General features: G+C 68.2%; 3 protein-coding genes across 3 annotated transcripts; all 3 read left to right on the top strand.

The window, feature by feature from the left end:
* Positions 1-15: 15 nt before the first annotated feature.
* MNEG_5608 (hypothetical protein) lies at positions 16-4905 on the top strand (the record flags this gene model as incomplete). Its single annotated transcript, XM_014045917.1, has 9 exons — positions 16-291; positions 656-825; positions 1063-1167; positions 1399-1515; positions 1749-1854; positions 2152-2462; positions 3395-3542; positions 3803-4282; positions 4693-4905. The coding sequence occupies 9 exons, from the start codon at positions 16-18 to the stop codon at positions 4903-4905; spliced, it is 1926 nt and encodes a 641-aa protein (XP_013901371.1).
* A 315-nt stretch (positions 4906-5220) lies between these two features.
* Positions 5221-8604, top strand: MNEG_5607 (1,4-alpha-glucan branching enzyme; the record flags this gene model as incomplete). The annotated part of the gene is made up of 8 exons (XM_014045916.1): positions 5221-5418; positions 5678-5782; positions 6156-6313; positions 6682-6811; positions 7071-7132; positions 7363-7546; positions 7834-8097; positions 8476-8604. 8 exons carry the CDS (start codon positions 5221-5223, stop codon positions 8602-8604), a joined length of 1230 nt encoding a protein of 409 aa, XP_013901370.1.
* A 1186-nt stretch (positions 8605-9790) lies between these two features.
* On the top strand, positions 9791-14647 carry MNEG_5606 (Phenolpthiocerol synthesis polyketide synthase ppsA; the record flags this gene model as incomplete). Its single annotated transcript, XM_014045915.1, has 8 exons — positions 9791-9803; positions 9906-10105; positions 10477-10628; positions 10737-11029; positions 11251-11622; positions 11920-12002; positions 12167-12380; positions 12706-14647. Coding segments are annotated over 8 exons (3269 nt in total), but the record flags the coding sequence as incomplete, so codon positions are not given.
* Between the last annotated feature and the right edge of the window lie 84 nt (positions 14648-14731).

Genomic DNA, 14731 nt, shown 5'->3' with positions numbered 1-14731 from the left:
CCCCAGGACGAGCCCATGACCCCCGCCGACTGGGACGCCCACCTCAGCTGGCGCCGCCACTGCATCGAGCCGCGCGTGTTCGTGCGCGTCTTCCGCATGCTGTCAGTCGTGGAGCTCTGGGTGCTGTCCGTCACGCTGGCTGCGGCCCTCTACGCGCACCACCTGCAGCCGCTGCCGGGATGGCCTGTGGCGGTGTCGAAGGACTACATGGTGGTGTTCACGCTCACCAGCTTTGCGCTGGCGCTGCTCATGGTGTTCAGGACCAACACGGCGCACGCGCGGTGGTGGGAGGTGCGAACGTACGCGCATGCGCGTGCACTGGCTCGCGGCGCCCCGCGCGGGGCGCCGTGCTCGTGGCAGAGGGAGCCGGCCGCCACGCAGGATGGAGATGGTTGGCTGCGTTGAGGAGGTGCCGGCCTCCTTTCTTTGTTCTGTACCTTGGCTTGTTGACACCTCGCCTCGTCTCCCCACACCTCACCCCTTGTGGCACCGATGGCCCCCATAGCGTCGCCCACCTGAGCGCCCCCCCGCCCGCCACCTGGGCGCCACGCTCCTCACCCCCAACGCAACGCGCCCCTTGCCCACACACACGCCTGCGTTGGGAGGCACCATCCCGCCCTCTCCTCCCCCTCCTCCCTCCCGAAACGTCGTGCAGGCCCGCATCGCCACCGGCCGTTGGCTGAACGTTGTGCGCAACACCAACCGGATGCTGCTCGCGTGGGCGGACGCGCCGCGCGACGCCGCGGCGGTGCGCGAGTTCCGGCGATGGAGCGCGGCCCTGACGCCGGCCGCGTGCGCCTACCTCTGCCGGAAGGACGCATACTGGTGCGCGGGGCCAGGCCCCTTGGCCGAGGCCGCGGCCCCAGCCTTGCGACAGACGTCCGAGCAAACACCGCGACCACGCTGTGGATGCGCTGTGACAATTCCTTCAGGCGTTGTCGCCGCTGCGACTGCCTGTGGTGGTCTTGTTTCTCTGAATCGTTTGTGGCCACCAGTCTGCCGACGCAATCCGCCACGCGCGCGCCCCCCTCCCCCTCTCCTCTGGTCCTTGCCACACCCAAGGGAGCACTGCCAGGGCCTGCTGTCGCCCGCCGAGATCGCGTGGCTGGCCGGCTGCGACAACCCCCCGGTCAAAGTCATGGCCATCATGTCACGGCTCCTGAAGAGGTGCGCGGGCGACCTCACCTTCAGCCTCTTTGCTTGCTGCGCGTGTGCATCACAAACCCTGGCCCGCGTCCTAGCGGGGCCCGTCAACGTTCGTCAGGCGGGGTGGGGCCGTAGCAATAAGCGCGCGCTCGCACCGCGATCACCACGCTCCGCGAGCTATTCCCCCAGTCAAACCGCTGCGTCCGCTCGCCCTGTGTGTGCTCGCGGGACGACGCGCTCCAATCTGCCTAGGACCGGCCTCTCCGCGATCGAGCGGGCCGAGGTTGAGCGGGAGATCTGTGCGTTTGACATCGCCCTTGGCGCCTTGGAGCGCATCACGCGGCAGGCCATACCCATGGCCTACACACGGTGAGGTTTTGCGGGGCTGTTCGGGGTATCGTCAGCGCGCATCCAACCGCGACCTGCTTTCTGTGGGTGTGTTGTGGCTCCAGGGCTCTTGGAACTACATGTGTGGGGCTATCTCGGGGTAGCAGGCACATGTACGCGTGGCCACGGCCGGTCAAATTTGCCTGAAGCCAGTTGCACGCCGGCTGCCCCCGCTCAAAACTGAACGTTGCCTCCCACTAACCCCTGGCTGGCAGCCACACATCGCGCTTCATCATCGCCTACCTCACGTTCCTTCCGTTTGGGCTGTTTGCCTACCTGGGCTGGCTGGTGCTGCCCACCATGATGGCGCTCACATTCCTGGTGAGGTCATGTGCGAGTGTGTGAATGTGTGTGTGTGTGTGTATGTGTGTGTGTGTGTGTGTGTGTGTGTGTGTGTGTGTGCGCGCGCGCGCATGTGTGTGCGCATGTGTGCACATGTCCGAGCGCACGCAGATGCACTGGTGCCTGTGCTGCATCAACGAGGGCGCGTGCAGACACACCATCCAGGGAGCGTGCCCTGCCCGGGCCCGCAGCGCTGCGCGAGCCTTCCTGCCCTTGCCGCCAACGCGGCCCACCCCATGGTCTTCCTGCGCCTGCCCCCCCCCAAACCTTCCCCAGCTGGTGGGCATAGAAAACATCGGCGTCCAGATAGAGAACCCCGTCCGGGTGCTGCCAATGCACCGGTTCTGCGTCGGCAACAAGACCGCCGCGCTGTCTATGGGGCAGCACGACTGGAAAGTGCAGGAGGTGCTGGAGGCGGCCCTCGGGGCCGCGGAAGCCGCCGGCTGGGAGCAGGCAGCGGCGCAGCAGCAGCAGCAGCCCCAGCAGCACTCACAAGGCTGGCAGGGCACAGCAAGCAAGGACGCGTGCTTCGTTCCGCCAGCACCGGGGGCACGGGGGGCGTCATTGGCGGTGCCGCCGATGACGCGGTGAGCGGACAGGTCGCTCGCGGCAAATTTTCAGCGCGAGGAGAGGCGAGTGGTTGGCAACGTCGCATTCCCATATTGATCCAATGCGGTGGCAGCTGTACGTGCAGAGACTGCAGGATGTCTATTATTGCCGGGTTTTGCGTTTGCGATGGTGCCTGTTGTGCTTACACTGTGGGGCATTTGCATCCTTTTTGCGCGATTGGTGGGATTTGGCTCTTATTGTTTGGGTTGATGCATTGTGTCTGATGCAACAGCCCTGAGTCACGGCTTTTTTATTGTACTTGCAAGCTCTCGCAATTGTGAGCGCTTAAAAGAGGTGGAGACAAATGAGACAAGCACAGGAAATGATTGTGTAAGCATCAGCTACGTGTGGTGTAACATGGTGACAACGCTGCACAATGGACAAGACAAGAGTGGCGGTGCAGCATTTCGCCATAGACCCGTCATGGCTGGCAGGCGGATCGGCAAGGCTGATTGCGACTTCGGCGCCCCCCACACAACGAAAAGGTCAACGGCGGTCAAAGCGGCGTTGGAGGGGGCCTGAGCCCCAATGTGCTATCCGTGTACCCACTTCACGGAAGTATTGAGCTAACCACGGCGGTGCAAGGCCGCACAAACCAACAACTAGCAATCTAGGGTCGAAACAGCATCTTTACCCTGGGGCAGCATATCGCACGAGGGAGGTCCCGATCTGATTTTACCTTGCTTGAAGGCGGTATAAATTTTTTCACACCAACAAGCTGCGTCGTTCAGGAACCGGATCAGTGACTAGCTCTGTCGCCACGCGGCGCTCTGCGATCGATGCAGCTCGCGAGAAAATGCAGTGGGGCAAGCGTCACAACGCATAGGACGGCACGCGTGTGGCCAGCAACCCCACCAGCAGCCTCATGCCGGAGGCGCGCCACGGTCCCGACACCCGACCCAACGCCCAGCGCGCGGCCCACCCGCTGCTGCGTCGCATCGCCCCGCGACGCGCCGCCGGCGCCGATCGCCAGCGCGCCCGCGGCGGGCACTGTGTTGCCACTCCATGACCTGGCACCGGCCAACAACTCGCGGCCCGACCCCATTCCTCTGGAGCAGGTGAGAGTTCGCAGTTCCCCACGCCCACTGCATAGGGACTGCCAGTTGCCCAGGCCTCGCTGCCTCGGATGCGAGGCCCCATCCTCCTGCTGGGGACATGCACCAATTCATGGCAATGGTATACCCGCCCACCTGTCCCTAGCTGCTCCGCGATTGAACACCGGTCCACTCATCACACGTCTCAGGGCAAACCCTTCGGTGTACTCACCACCTTAACCCCCTCTAACCTCAACTCACCACCTCAACCCCTCAAATCCAAGGCGCCCCTGGGTCTCACCTACTACTCAGACGGCAGCGCCACATTCAGGGTATGGGCGCCGCACGCAGCTTCCGTGCAGCTGCTCGCCAGCCGCACCCGCGCCGCGCCCCTCGGCGCCACCCCCAACCCCCACCCGGAAGCTCTCGGCCTCGACGCGCCGGCGCCCGACCACGGCCCCAACGCGGCCGCGGCCGCGGCCGCCGCGGCCGCCGACGAGGCGGAAGGCGAGCAGACGCCGCTCGCGCGGAGCGGCGACATTTGGGGCGCGGCGCTGCCGGCCGGCGCGCTGCCGCCGGGGTCGGCATACCAGCTGCTGCTCTCCACCCCAGACGGGCGTCTGTTGCGGCGGCGCGACCCCTATGCGCGCCAGACCGACTACGGCAGCGAATGGTGCTATGCAGTTGACCCCGCGCAGTACGAGTGGAAGGCGAGGGCGTGGTCTCAGCCGCCCTTTGACCAGTACATGATCTACGAGATGCACGTGAGGCCTGGGGTGAAGCCGCCGGGGGGCCTTGACGGGCGCTGTTGCGGGGCCGCAGGAAGGAGGGCGTGGTGCTGCTGAGATGTCGCAACAAGGGCGGAGCGGGCAGGAGGGGCAGGACCGGCCCTGCCGTGTGCCTGTGCATCGCTTAGGTGCCACAAGCCCAAATTGATCGGAGCCTGCACCGAGGACTAGGCAGCTGCTTGCCTCCTGGGACATATTGTGGCTTGCTGTGCAGCGGCCATGGAATCAAGAATGAAACTTCTGTGCAAAGAGGGGCAAACATGCGCTTTGGCCGCAGTCCGTTTCGTGCCACTCCGTGCGCGCCGCCGCCGCCTGCTGCCACGCCTAAGCGCCCGACGGCGCTGCCCGGCCAAGCCTTCCCCCCTCTGCCTGCCCCTGTGCGGCAGGTCGGCTCCTTCACGCCGGAGGGTACCCTGGCAGCAGCTGCGGAGAAGCTGGCCCACGTGGCGTCCGTGGGCTTCACCGCGGTGCAACTGATGCCGCTGGCAGAGCACTCTGACGCCTGGGGCTACAACCCGCGGCAGCTGATGTCGCTGCACGGCGCGTACGGCTCCCCAGACGTGAGCAAAGCAGGGGCGGTGCGGCACTGTGTGGTTTGATTGTGCAACCGCAGTCCCGGGCAAAGGGGACAAGGTGGTGGAGAGGGGGAGGGGGACGGAGTGGGGGGCGGGGCTATCAAGTGGGTGCCTGGGATCAAATGGGTGCCTGGGACCGGCGGCTTTGCCCTAGGGCAGCCTGCGGGAACCCCTCGCGTGCCTGGCGCCAGCTCTCTCCCCTAGGGAAGAGGCTTTTTCCCATCCACCTTGCTTCCCCGGCTGTTCCTGCCTCGCCCCACATGATTTGACCTCAAATCGAATCCGACCCGCCAAACCCCCCCGCCCCTCTGCTACGTCTGCCCTCTAAATCTCAAGGACATGCGTGCGTTTGTCGACGCCGCCCACGCCCTGGGCCTGGCCGTTATTGTGGATGTAGTGCTGCACCACGGCGCGCCCGAGGGCAACGCCCTGTGGGAGTTTGACGGCTGGGGCCCTGGCTGGGCCCATGGGGGGATCTACCACGAGAACGCCCCCGACACGGAGTGGGGCCGCCAGTTTGCCTTCTGGAAGGGCGAGGTGCGCGACGCGGGCACGGGCGCAGCGCATGCTTGCGCGCACGCGCATGTGTGTGTCTGTGTGTATTGTTGTGTTCGCGTGTGATCGCGGTGTGCTGGGTGTCGAGCCAGGCATGAGCAAGCCAATTAGCATGCGTGGGCGGCTGGAAACCCATAATCGATGGCGGCAAAGCGATACCAAACTCGCACCCCCACCGGAGCCGCCTTGACGGCACACTTGCACAACCCCGGCACACCACTCGCTGCTCACCGCGTCCCAGATCATCGACATGGTGACCGCGGCGTGCGCCATGTGGCTGGGGGAGTACCGCGTCGATGGCCTCAGGTTCGACAGCGCCAACGACCTGCCGGGCCACTCGGTGCAGGTGAGAAAGCGGGAGGGGCGGATGGTAACACACACTGCAGGGCCCGCCATTCGGTGCGGGGGTGCCTGGGTGTCGACGGGAAAGGGTGTTTGCAGCTCCTGGAACGGAAGGGAGGGCGGCTGACCAGGGCAGCGGCGCGGGCGCCCGTCCTGCTTGCACGGCAGAGAGCTGCCAGCTCCCCCATGCACTCTGCACCCTTGCCTTTCACCTCCGCACCCTCGCCTGCCGTCCGCTGCGCTTTTCACCCCATGTCAACACATCTCCTCCCACCCCTCCTCCCCCAAACCAAAACTCTTCAACACCACGCCCTCCCTACAACATGTGGCCTGCTCTCGCCCCCCCTCCCCCCTCCCCAACTCCTTTACCCCTGCAGGCCATGACTTGGGCTCTGCGCTCTCAGTACCCCGGGCGCCTGCTGACCGCCGAGATCACCCCTGAGGACCCCAGGGGCGTCCACGAGCTGGGCTTCGACGCCCTCTGGGTGCACTCGGGCTACTTTGACATCATTCAGCAGCACAAGGCGCTGGGGAGGTGCGCGCACGCGCGGGAACTTGTGCGGGACGGCTGTGGGACGGCTGCGGGGAAGCGTGCAGGGACGGCTGCGGAGACAGCTGCGGGGATGCGTGTGGGGACGCATTTTGTTGGTGTCGTTGCGCGCCTGCACGGGCATGTGTGTGCGCATGCCTGTGTCAGCGTGTGTGAGCACGTGCTTTCGCTTGTGGAGGGTGCTGTGTCGGACAGGGGTGGGGCCAGCAGCAAGAGTTGCGCGGGTCTGACAACGGACTGCTGCAGGTCTAGCAAGGCCTAAACCGCTGCAACCGGCCGCGGCTTCCCACCTTCTATATCATGTCTCGCCTATGACCCAATCTCACCCCCTCCCGCCAACTCCCGTGGCGCAGGGGCCACCACGGCGGCGGCGACTGGGCGGCCGGCTGGGACCTGCCCCGGCTGCGCACCGCCATGGGCCTGCACCCCGGCTTCACCGCCCCCACCCAGTGCATCAAGTACATGCTGGGCTCGCACGACCAGGTGAGAGGCAGGCGGCGGCTCGGGGTGTGGGTCATGCCAATTGGATGGGGTTTGGTGGATTCAGCTTGCGGAGGAGGCTGGCTAATATCTTTGTCGGAGACAGGCCCAGGGGACGCTCAATATTGTAAGAGATCAGGCAGGGCCGCAGTCCGGGCAGCGACGCGCCCCTGCGCGTGGGGCCACCACGCCCAGCACAAGCGCCGTCGCACCTGCTGAACAACGCTCGAGCGTCCGCGCCGCTCCGCCGCCTGCCGCGCAGGTGGGGTGCCGCCACGGCGGGAAGTGGTACGCGGACTACCAGATGATTGGCGGCCAGCACAGGTGAGGACGCATGATGTGCGTTGTCCCAATTTTCCGCATGTTGCGGCCTCAGCGTCGCCAGCCACTCAGCTGCAAAGCGCAAGATCGCCCCAATGCGTGCTGCCGTCGACTCAGCCTGGCCGGTCCCGATGATTGCACGCAAATCAGCAACAAGGATGAGAATACAGTAGACTTGCACGTGGCGGCTGCTAACTTTGTCGCATCCCCGTTGCAAAACCGCCCGCGAGCAGGTACGCCGTTGACCAGTTCGGCGGCGGCCGCCACGACCCCCATGCCTCCGCCGCCGCGCGCTGCTGGTGGGCGGCCAACGTGGCGGCGGCGGGGCTGCCGATGATGTTCATGGGCACAGAGGCCGCGCAGAGCGGTTGGTGGGACACCGACGCGTGGCACGGCATGCAGTGGGGAAACACAGAGGTGCGGGACGCTTGCAGTCGGCCCTATGTTTGGTACAGGCAAGGGGTGACAGGGCTGGCGCCAGAGGGTTTTGGCCTGCCAGCAAATGATTGCGAGGCGGGTGGCATTGGGCCAGCAGAGTGCACAGCGGCATCTGTACCATGGGAAGAGCCGTTTGAGTCATGCTTGGGAGCCATCGCCAGGCCTGGCCAGCCCCCTGCCGCCCGCACGCGCCGCTGGCGACGCCGCGTGCGCGCCCATGCGCCTGGGCCCCCCACGCTCCGCCCTCCCAACCCCCCCGCGCGCAGGACGAGGCCGGGCGGGCGATGATGGCGGCCGTCCGCGGCGCCAACGCGCTGCGCGCGTCCCTGCCGGCGCTGCGCCGCGGCCGCGCGTCGCAGCTGCACGAGGACCGCCCCAACGGCGTGATGGCGTACGAGCGCGTCGCCGACGGCGAGGACGAGCCGCGGGTGGTGGTCGTGGTCAACGCGGGGCGCGGCTACTGGCAGGGGTCGGAGTACGGCGTGTGGGTGGGGGGCACAGGCACCATGGAGGAGGTGTACTGCTCGCAGGTGGGCCGGGGCACAGGCGCAGGCGCAGGGCAGGTTTTGTAGTGCGTGCTCGCGCCCGAACGGCAGGTGTGGTTGTATGTATGTGTGAGTGCGTGCGCGTATGAATGGTCGCATGTGGAGGGGCTTGAGGAAGGATGGGATAGGCGCGGCGAAGGGCTCAGCTGCCTCGGCACATCCAGCGAGGGGCTGTGCCCAACGCATTGGCGGACTGCCGGGGGGGGAGTCGTGTGGGGTGAGATCGGGCGGCAGCGTATTCGCGCTGGGCTGTGAACCTCATGGTGTTCACGCGTCCCCGACCGCAGCCCTTTGATGTTTCCGCCTTCACTCCGTAAGCTTTCGCCCCGCTTCTCTGGCCGCCGCCTACCCCCTCGCTGCCAGTCCCCCGAGTACGGTGCCGTCGGCGGACACCACTCCAACGCCGGCGCGCCGCTGCAGATCCACGACGGCCGCATCTGGCTCAACCTGCCGCCCTGCTGCACGATGTACTTCGTGCACACTTCAGTCTAGGTCGATGTTTTGGCAGCGGCCTGGCGAGCACATGGGCGCGGCCCGCATCTGCACCAGCGCGGGCCTCCTCGCACATGCAGCACATGCGGCGGCGGGCCCTGCGGGCCCGGCTTGCGTTCTCAGTCCGGCTTGGTTAGAGAGCAGATGAGCAAGCGTGTTTGTAGTTGGGTGCATTCCACAAGATGGTTTCCAGGTGTCAGACATGCGGCGCTACCCTGTATCACAGGCGCCCGAGCGCCTTTTCTGGTTGAGAGCTGCAGGCTGCATGCATGGTACTGATGTTGTGTGGGTGGTGCACAGACGTGTTCTGGCTGAGTGCCAAGGTAGATGATTTGTGCAAACTCGTCTCCCCTGAACACCTGTCTGTAGTCTGGACGAGCTTCGGGGCAGGTGCACCAGATGGTTAGCAGGCCCGGGTCGGTAGAGCGATGCATGCGAGAGCGCCCCAAGCTGGTGTCGCCCTGCAGCACGGCCAGGCCCTGACAGTGCTCTGGCGTCATCTTGTGTCCAGGCGATCGTGCCGCAGTGCACGCGAGCATGCCACTGATGGGAGGTGAGCCAGCGGCAGGGGTGCAAGCCGCGGCACTGTGACGCGCTGGCGGTGTTGCTTGCTGGGTGCACAGAGGCACATGCTGCCTGCCGTGGTGCAGTGCAACCATTTCAGCCAGGGGTGGTGGATCCTCAGCAGACATGCTCCTCAGGTAGCTTTAGGCTCTGTGTCAAGGTTTGCAGGTGTGGGTTTGAGTTCAAGCGGGATCCGGGCCACAGTCCAGCCGGAGTTCACAATTGTGCTGTAGTGACGTGGTGACGCCATGTGAGCAAGGGTATCCCTCTTCACCGGGTGTCTCACGGCGTGTGACGCATACACGGAGACCAGGCAGGCTCAAAAAAGTAAACTTAAGCGGCCACAGCGCAAGCTGTACACTGTAAAGGCGTGCCAAATTATCTGGCCTCATACCCGGCACTTCTAGTCACTCCATTGAAGGGAATTACGGCACAAGGCCAGTACGAGTTGAACGAATTTGACACTTCAGAACGAGCAGAAAGCTTGTGTACGTCACGCCACCTGCATCCCGCCAGATCAACAGGTCGTGGACACGCACAGGCATCTTCTGACTTCGGCAGCGGACGCAAATGATGGTAGCGGCTCAGACTTTGCAGATCCCGGCTTGAGGGAGCCTCAGCCATGGTTTCGGCCGGTGCGATGCCACCCCTCGAGGCGCCGGTGGCGCCACCCCTTGCGGCGGTGGGCGTGGGCTGCCGCCTGCCCGGCCCGGTCGGATCACCCTCCGCCCTCCTAGAATTCCTGGCTGCCAAGCGCTGCGCGCTCTCGCCGGTGCCCCCGGGCCGCTACCCGCCCGGATCGCTCTCGGCCGCCGCGGCGGCTGTGAGGCTTGGGGTTCTGCCAGACGCCGGGGCGGAGGCTTTCGACCACCGCTTCTTCCATGTCAGCCCAGCCGCCGTCGCGGACGTCGACCCGCAGCAGCGCATGGCCCTGGAGGTGCGCTCGTGCGCACGCGCCCGCCGCGCGGCGCGTGGAGCGGCGAGTGGCAAGGGGCCACATGCACCGCCACATGGCCCATTAGGGGTGCATGAGCAGACGCGTTGTGCGAGTCTGTGTGGCGCCCTCGAGCGAAACGGCGCCACCTCCAGGCGCTGCCATCTTCCGCAACGCGACGTGCACATTGCACGGCTTGGTCATGCCGACTGCGCGGTGGTGCGACTACATCGCGTGCGCAGTCCGCATCACCCGCGCCGGCCTGCCTCGACGCCGCCCAGCCCCCTGGCGGTCCCCAAAACCCCCTGCCGTCCCCATACAGCCCCATGCAGCCCCGTGCGACCCCATGCGGCCCCATGCGCGCACCACGCCAGGTCACCTATGAGGCACTGCAGGACGCGGGGCTTTCCATGGAGCGCATGCGCGGCCTGGACATCGGCGTTTTTGCCGGCGTCGGGTTGCCAGAGTTTCCAATCAGGAACGGCTCCGAGCCAGGGGCCGTCGGCTCCGTCACGGGGACCTACGGGTGCGCTCGGCGCCCCCGCGCGCGCCGATGCCCGCAGCCCCCAGGGCGCAGCGCGCGGGTTGCCTGGGTTGGCGGGGGCGTCTCCTTTGCGGCCTTGCCCTCACTCAGGGAGCCGATCTTTCTGGTGCCTTTTGATTTCAACAGCTCCAACCTCGATTATGAAGTGCGGATGGCTGGTGCCGTGCTTGGTGTCAACCGCCTCTTCTCCTCCGCCCACCTCGACACCGTCGACCCCCGCCCCTCCCCCTCCAGCTGCTTCGTGGCCAACCGGGTGTCGCACTTCTTCGACTTTACCGGCCCCTCTGTGGCCATCGACACCGCCTGCTCCTCTTCGCTCACGGCGCTGCACCTTGCCGCCAACAGCCTGCGCGCCGGCGACTGCTGCGCGGCCGTGGTGATCGGTGAGCGGGCCCGCGCCTGGCTGATCCGCTGCTGCGAGCACCGCCTGACCGAGGTCGCTAGGCTTTTGCGTTTGGGCTTCCAGGAGCTGCCCCTTGCTGCGGGGTTTGAGTACTGGCCTGGGACGACCCCTGCCGGGCGGAAGCAGTCCGCAGCGGAGGCCGCTCAAAACGCTGCTGCTCACCTTCTTGTGCTCGGCGCCCACCCGCAAACCGCAACCAAGGGACGAGCGCGCTGCTCTCCAGCTACGTCCTCCTGAGCTCCCTGGCCAGCGGCGCCATTTCCCCCACCGGCGACTCGCGCCCCTTCGACGCCCGCGCCAACGGCTTCGTGCGCGCCGAGGGCGCGGTCGCGATCCTCCTCCTGCCGGTCGGCCCTGTCCGCCCCGAGCTCGGCGCCGCACTGGCCGGCGCCGCGCTGCGACCTTACGGCTACGTCGTTGGCAGCGGCGCCGGCGCTGACGGAGCGAAGCCCTCTGCGGTTGCGCCGGCGCCTGCGGCGCAGCAGCGGCTGATGCGGCAGGTGCACGCGCGCGCGGGGGTGGACCCCGCGGACGTCTGCTACATGGAGGCGCACGCGACGGGCACGGCCGTGGGTGAGCGGGCGGGCGCAAGAGCAGCGGCGGCGAGGGCAGCCCTCGCAGGGCCGCTGACAGCCCAAGCAAGTCGTGGTTATGCACCTGCCCACTCGGAGACCCCGCCTCACCCTGCTCGACATGGCGTTTCAGCTTGATTCAAGCCGCATGCATCCCCGCATGCCCCAGCATGCATCCTGTTGCGGCAGTGCCTGCATACATTTGCCCTCTCCTTTCCACTTGCGTGCGCGCTGCGTCAAGCCCATAACATCCCCCACCCCCTGTGCGTGCCCGCAATGCGCTTCCTCGTACCCGCAGGCGACCCCACTGAGGCCCTCAGCATAGGCACCGTCCTCGGCCGCAGCGGCCGCCCCAAGCCGCTGCCCGTCGGATCCCTCAAGGTGCTGGCGCCCGCGGCCGCCCCCCGCTCCGCCGCCAGCTCGACCCCCATGCGCACAGGGGCCTCGCACTGGACACCGCCTTGCTGTCCCCCTTGTCGCCTTTGGCGCGTGCCGAGCTGAAATCAGCACACGCATGCGCCCGCACCTCGTCCCCCCGCCTGCAGGGCAACCTCGGGCACCTCGAGAGCGCCGCAGGCCTGGCCAGCTTGGTCAAGGTCCTCGTCATGGCCCGCCACCGCGTTCTGCTGCCGACGGCATCCTTTGAGGGTTGGAGCCCGAAGATCGACGCGGCGCGGCTGAACATACGCGTGGTGGCGGAGGTGGAGCGGCTGGCCACGCCGGCTGGGGCGCCCTTTTTCATGGGCATCAACAGCTTCGGTGAGCGCTGCGAGCGGGCCCGCGCAAGCCGCACAACGCATGCACACGCGACTTGATAGCAGCACGGGACGAGGACTCTAGAGCTGCAGTTGGCTTTGGTTTTGTGCAACAGCAGTCCCCACAGGGCGAGAGTGGCGTGGGTGGCTGCGCTCAGCAGGCGCCGGCGGGCGGGTTGTGTGTCAGCATGTCTGTCAGCAGGGCGTCCTGCTTTTGCTGTAGCGCGACGCGCGCTCGGCACGTTGAATCCAGCTGGTTATGGCTGTACGCTGCCTGCAAGAACAAGCCAGTGTCTCATAGCACGTTCACCCTGCGCTGCCGGCTGCAGGCATGGGCGGCGCCAATGCCTACGCGATCATCCGCGGGCCAGACGAGGGGCAGCACTTGGAGGTGGTGGCAGGCGCTGGCGGCGCACCTGCGCGCCTGGCGGCGGTCCCCAGTGCGCCCCCGCCGCCGCGAGCGCCGCTGCTGCTGCTGCCGCTCGCGGCGCACGACGCGTCGCTGCTGGCGCCGTACTCAGAGCGCTGGGCCGCGTTTGCCGCCGGCGGCGGCGACGTCGACGGGGGGGTCCGCGCCCACCAGCGCACCGCGGCGCTCAGCCTGCGCCACCGCGCCGCGCTGCTGCTCCCAGCACCCGACGGCGCGGCGCCGGCGGCCGCCCCCGCGCCTATCACGCCAGCGCCCGGGCTGGCCGCGGCGGCGGCGCGTGGTGCCGCGCCCCGCGTCGGCGTCGTGTTTTGCGGGCAGGGCACGCACTGGCCCGGGATGGGCGGCGAGCTGTGGACGCACCTGCCCGCCTTCCGCGTGGGCGCCCTGGAATTTGCCGCAACCTACCCCGGCCCGCCGCTGCTGCTGCCAGAGCGCGACTGGGGCGCGGCGTCGCCGCCGTTCGCCCCTGCGATCGCGGCGGCGCTGGCCGCGCCGCCTGCCGGTGCCGATGTCCGCCTGACGCTGCCGGCGACGATGATGGTCGGCTACGCGCAGTGGCGCGTGCTGTGCGCGCTGGGCGTGCGCTGCGCCGCCGCGGCGGGCCACTCGGCGGGAGAGATGCTCGCGGCGCTCGCGGCTGGCGAGATCGACCTCCGGCGCCTGTGCCAGCTCACCTATGCGCGCGCCGCCGCGCTCGGCGCGCTGCCGGCGACTGGCGGCATGGCGGCCGTGTCGGGGCCGCGGCCGGAAGTCGAGCGGCTGCTTGCCGAGGCGTGCGCCGCGGCCGGCGCTGGCCCCGGCGCGGCGGCGGTGGCCGCGACGAACGCGCCGGGCGAGCTCACCGTGTCGGGCGCCGCGGCTGCGATCGCTGCGTTCGTCGCCGCGGCGGGCGCGGCCGGGCTGCGTGCGCAGCAGCTGCCGGGCGCCAGGGCGTTCCACCATGGCCCGAGCGTCTCCGCCGTGCGTGGGGTGTTCTTCTCGGCTCTGGCAGAGGTCGGGTGGGCGGACGAGCAGGGCGCATCAGCACCAGCGGCCAGCGCAGGCCCCGCGTTCTGCCCCGCCGGCGTCCCCGCCGGCCCCGGCGCCTGCCGCTCAGCCGAGCGCTGGTGGCAGCAGCTGCTGCGCCCCGTCGACTTCCAGAGCGCGCTCGCGGGCGTCGCCACCGCGCGCTGCGACGCCGCACTCGAGCTCGGCCCGCGCTCCGTGCTGCGGCGCTACGCGGCCGCGGCGCTGCCGGGCGCCGCGGCGCTGGCGCTGGTGCGCGCGCCTGGGAGCGGGGCGGAGCTGCGGGATGCGTTTGAGGCGCTGGCGCGGCTTTGGCTCGGCGGTGCGGAGATCAGGTGGGGCGAGCTCCTGGAGCGCGGCCCTGCGGGCGCCGGCTTCCCGCGGCTTCCGTGGCTCCGCACCCCCGTTGCTGGCAGCGGCGGCGGCACGACTGTCGAGGCCGAAGCAGCAACAACACCAGCCAGCAAGATCGAGGCGTTGCTCGTCCAGGCAGCCGCGACGGCGGCGGCGCCGGGGGCGCCGGCAGCGGCGCCTGTGGCCCTGAACGGCACCGGCCGCGCAGGCGGCGCCGCTCCCAGCGTCCCTGCCGCCGCGGCTCCTTCGGCGTTCAGCAATGGCCCTGCCGCCGCATCCGCCGCCGCGCCCGCCGCGGCCGCGGCCGCGATCACCCTGGTGGATCTGCCTCAGCACTATGAAGACCACCGCATCGGCGGCCGCCCCCTCGTGCCTGCAACTGCCTACCTGAGTGCCGCCCTAGTGGCTGCGGTTGCGGCAGCTGCCGAGTCGGGCTCCCAGCCTGCGGCGCACGCGGCGGCGCCGGGCGCGCCTGCCGTCGTGTTGGAGAGCTTCGCAGTTCATCGCCCGCTGCTGCTTGGCGGCCCCGGGGGGGGCCCGCGGGCGCTGGAGCTGCGGCGCGGCGC

Source organism: Monoraphidium neglectum (assembly GCF_000611645.1).
Source record: "Monoraphidium neglectum strain SAG 48.87 unplaced genomic scaffold scaffold00849, whole genome shotgun sequence".
NCBI lineage: Eukaryota > Viridiplantae > Chlorophyta > Chlorophyceae > Sphaeropleales > Selenastraceae > Monoraphidium > Monoraphidium neglectum.
Note: the sequence above shows the minus strand (reverse complement) of the source record. Positions and strands in the feature narration are given on the sequence as shown.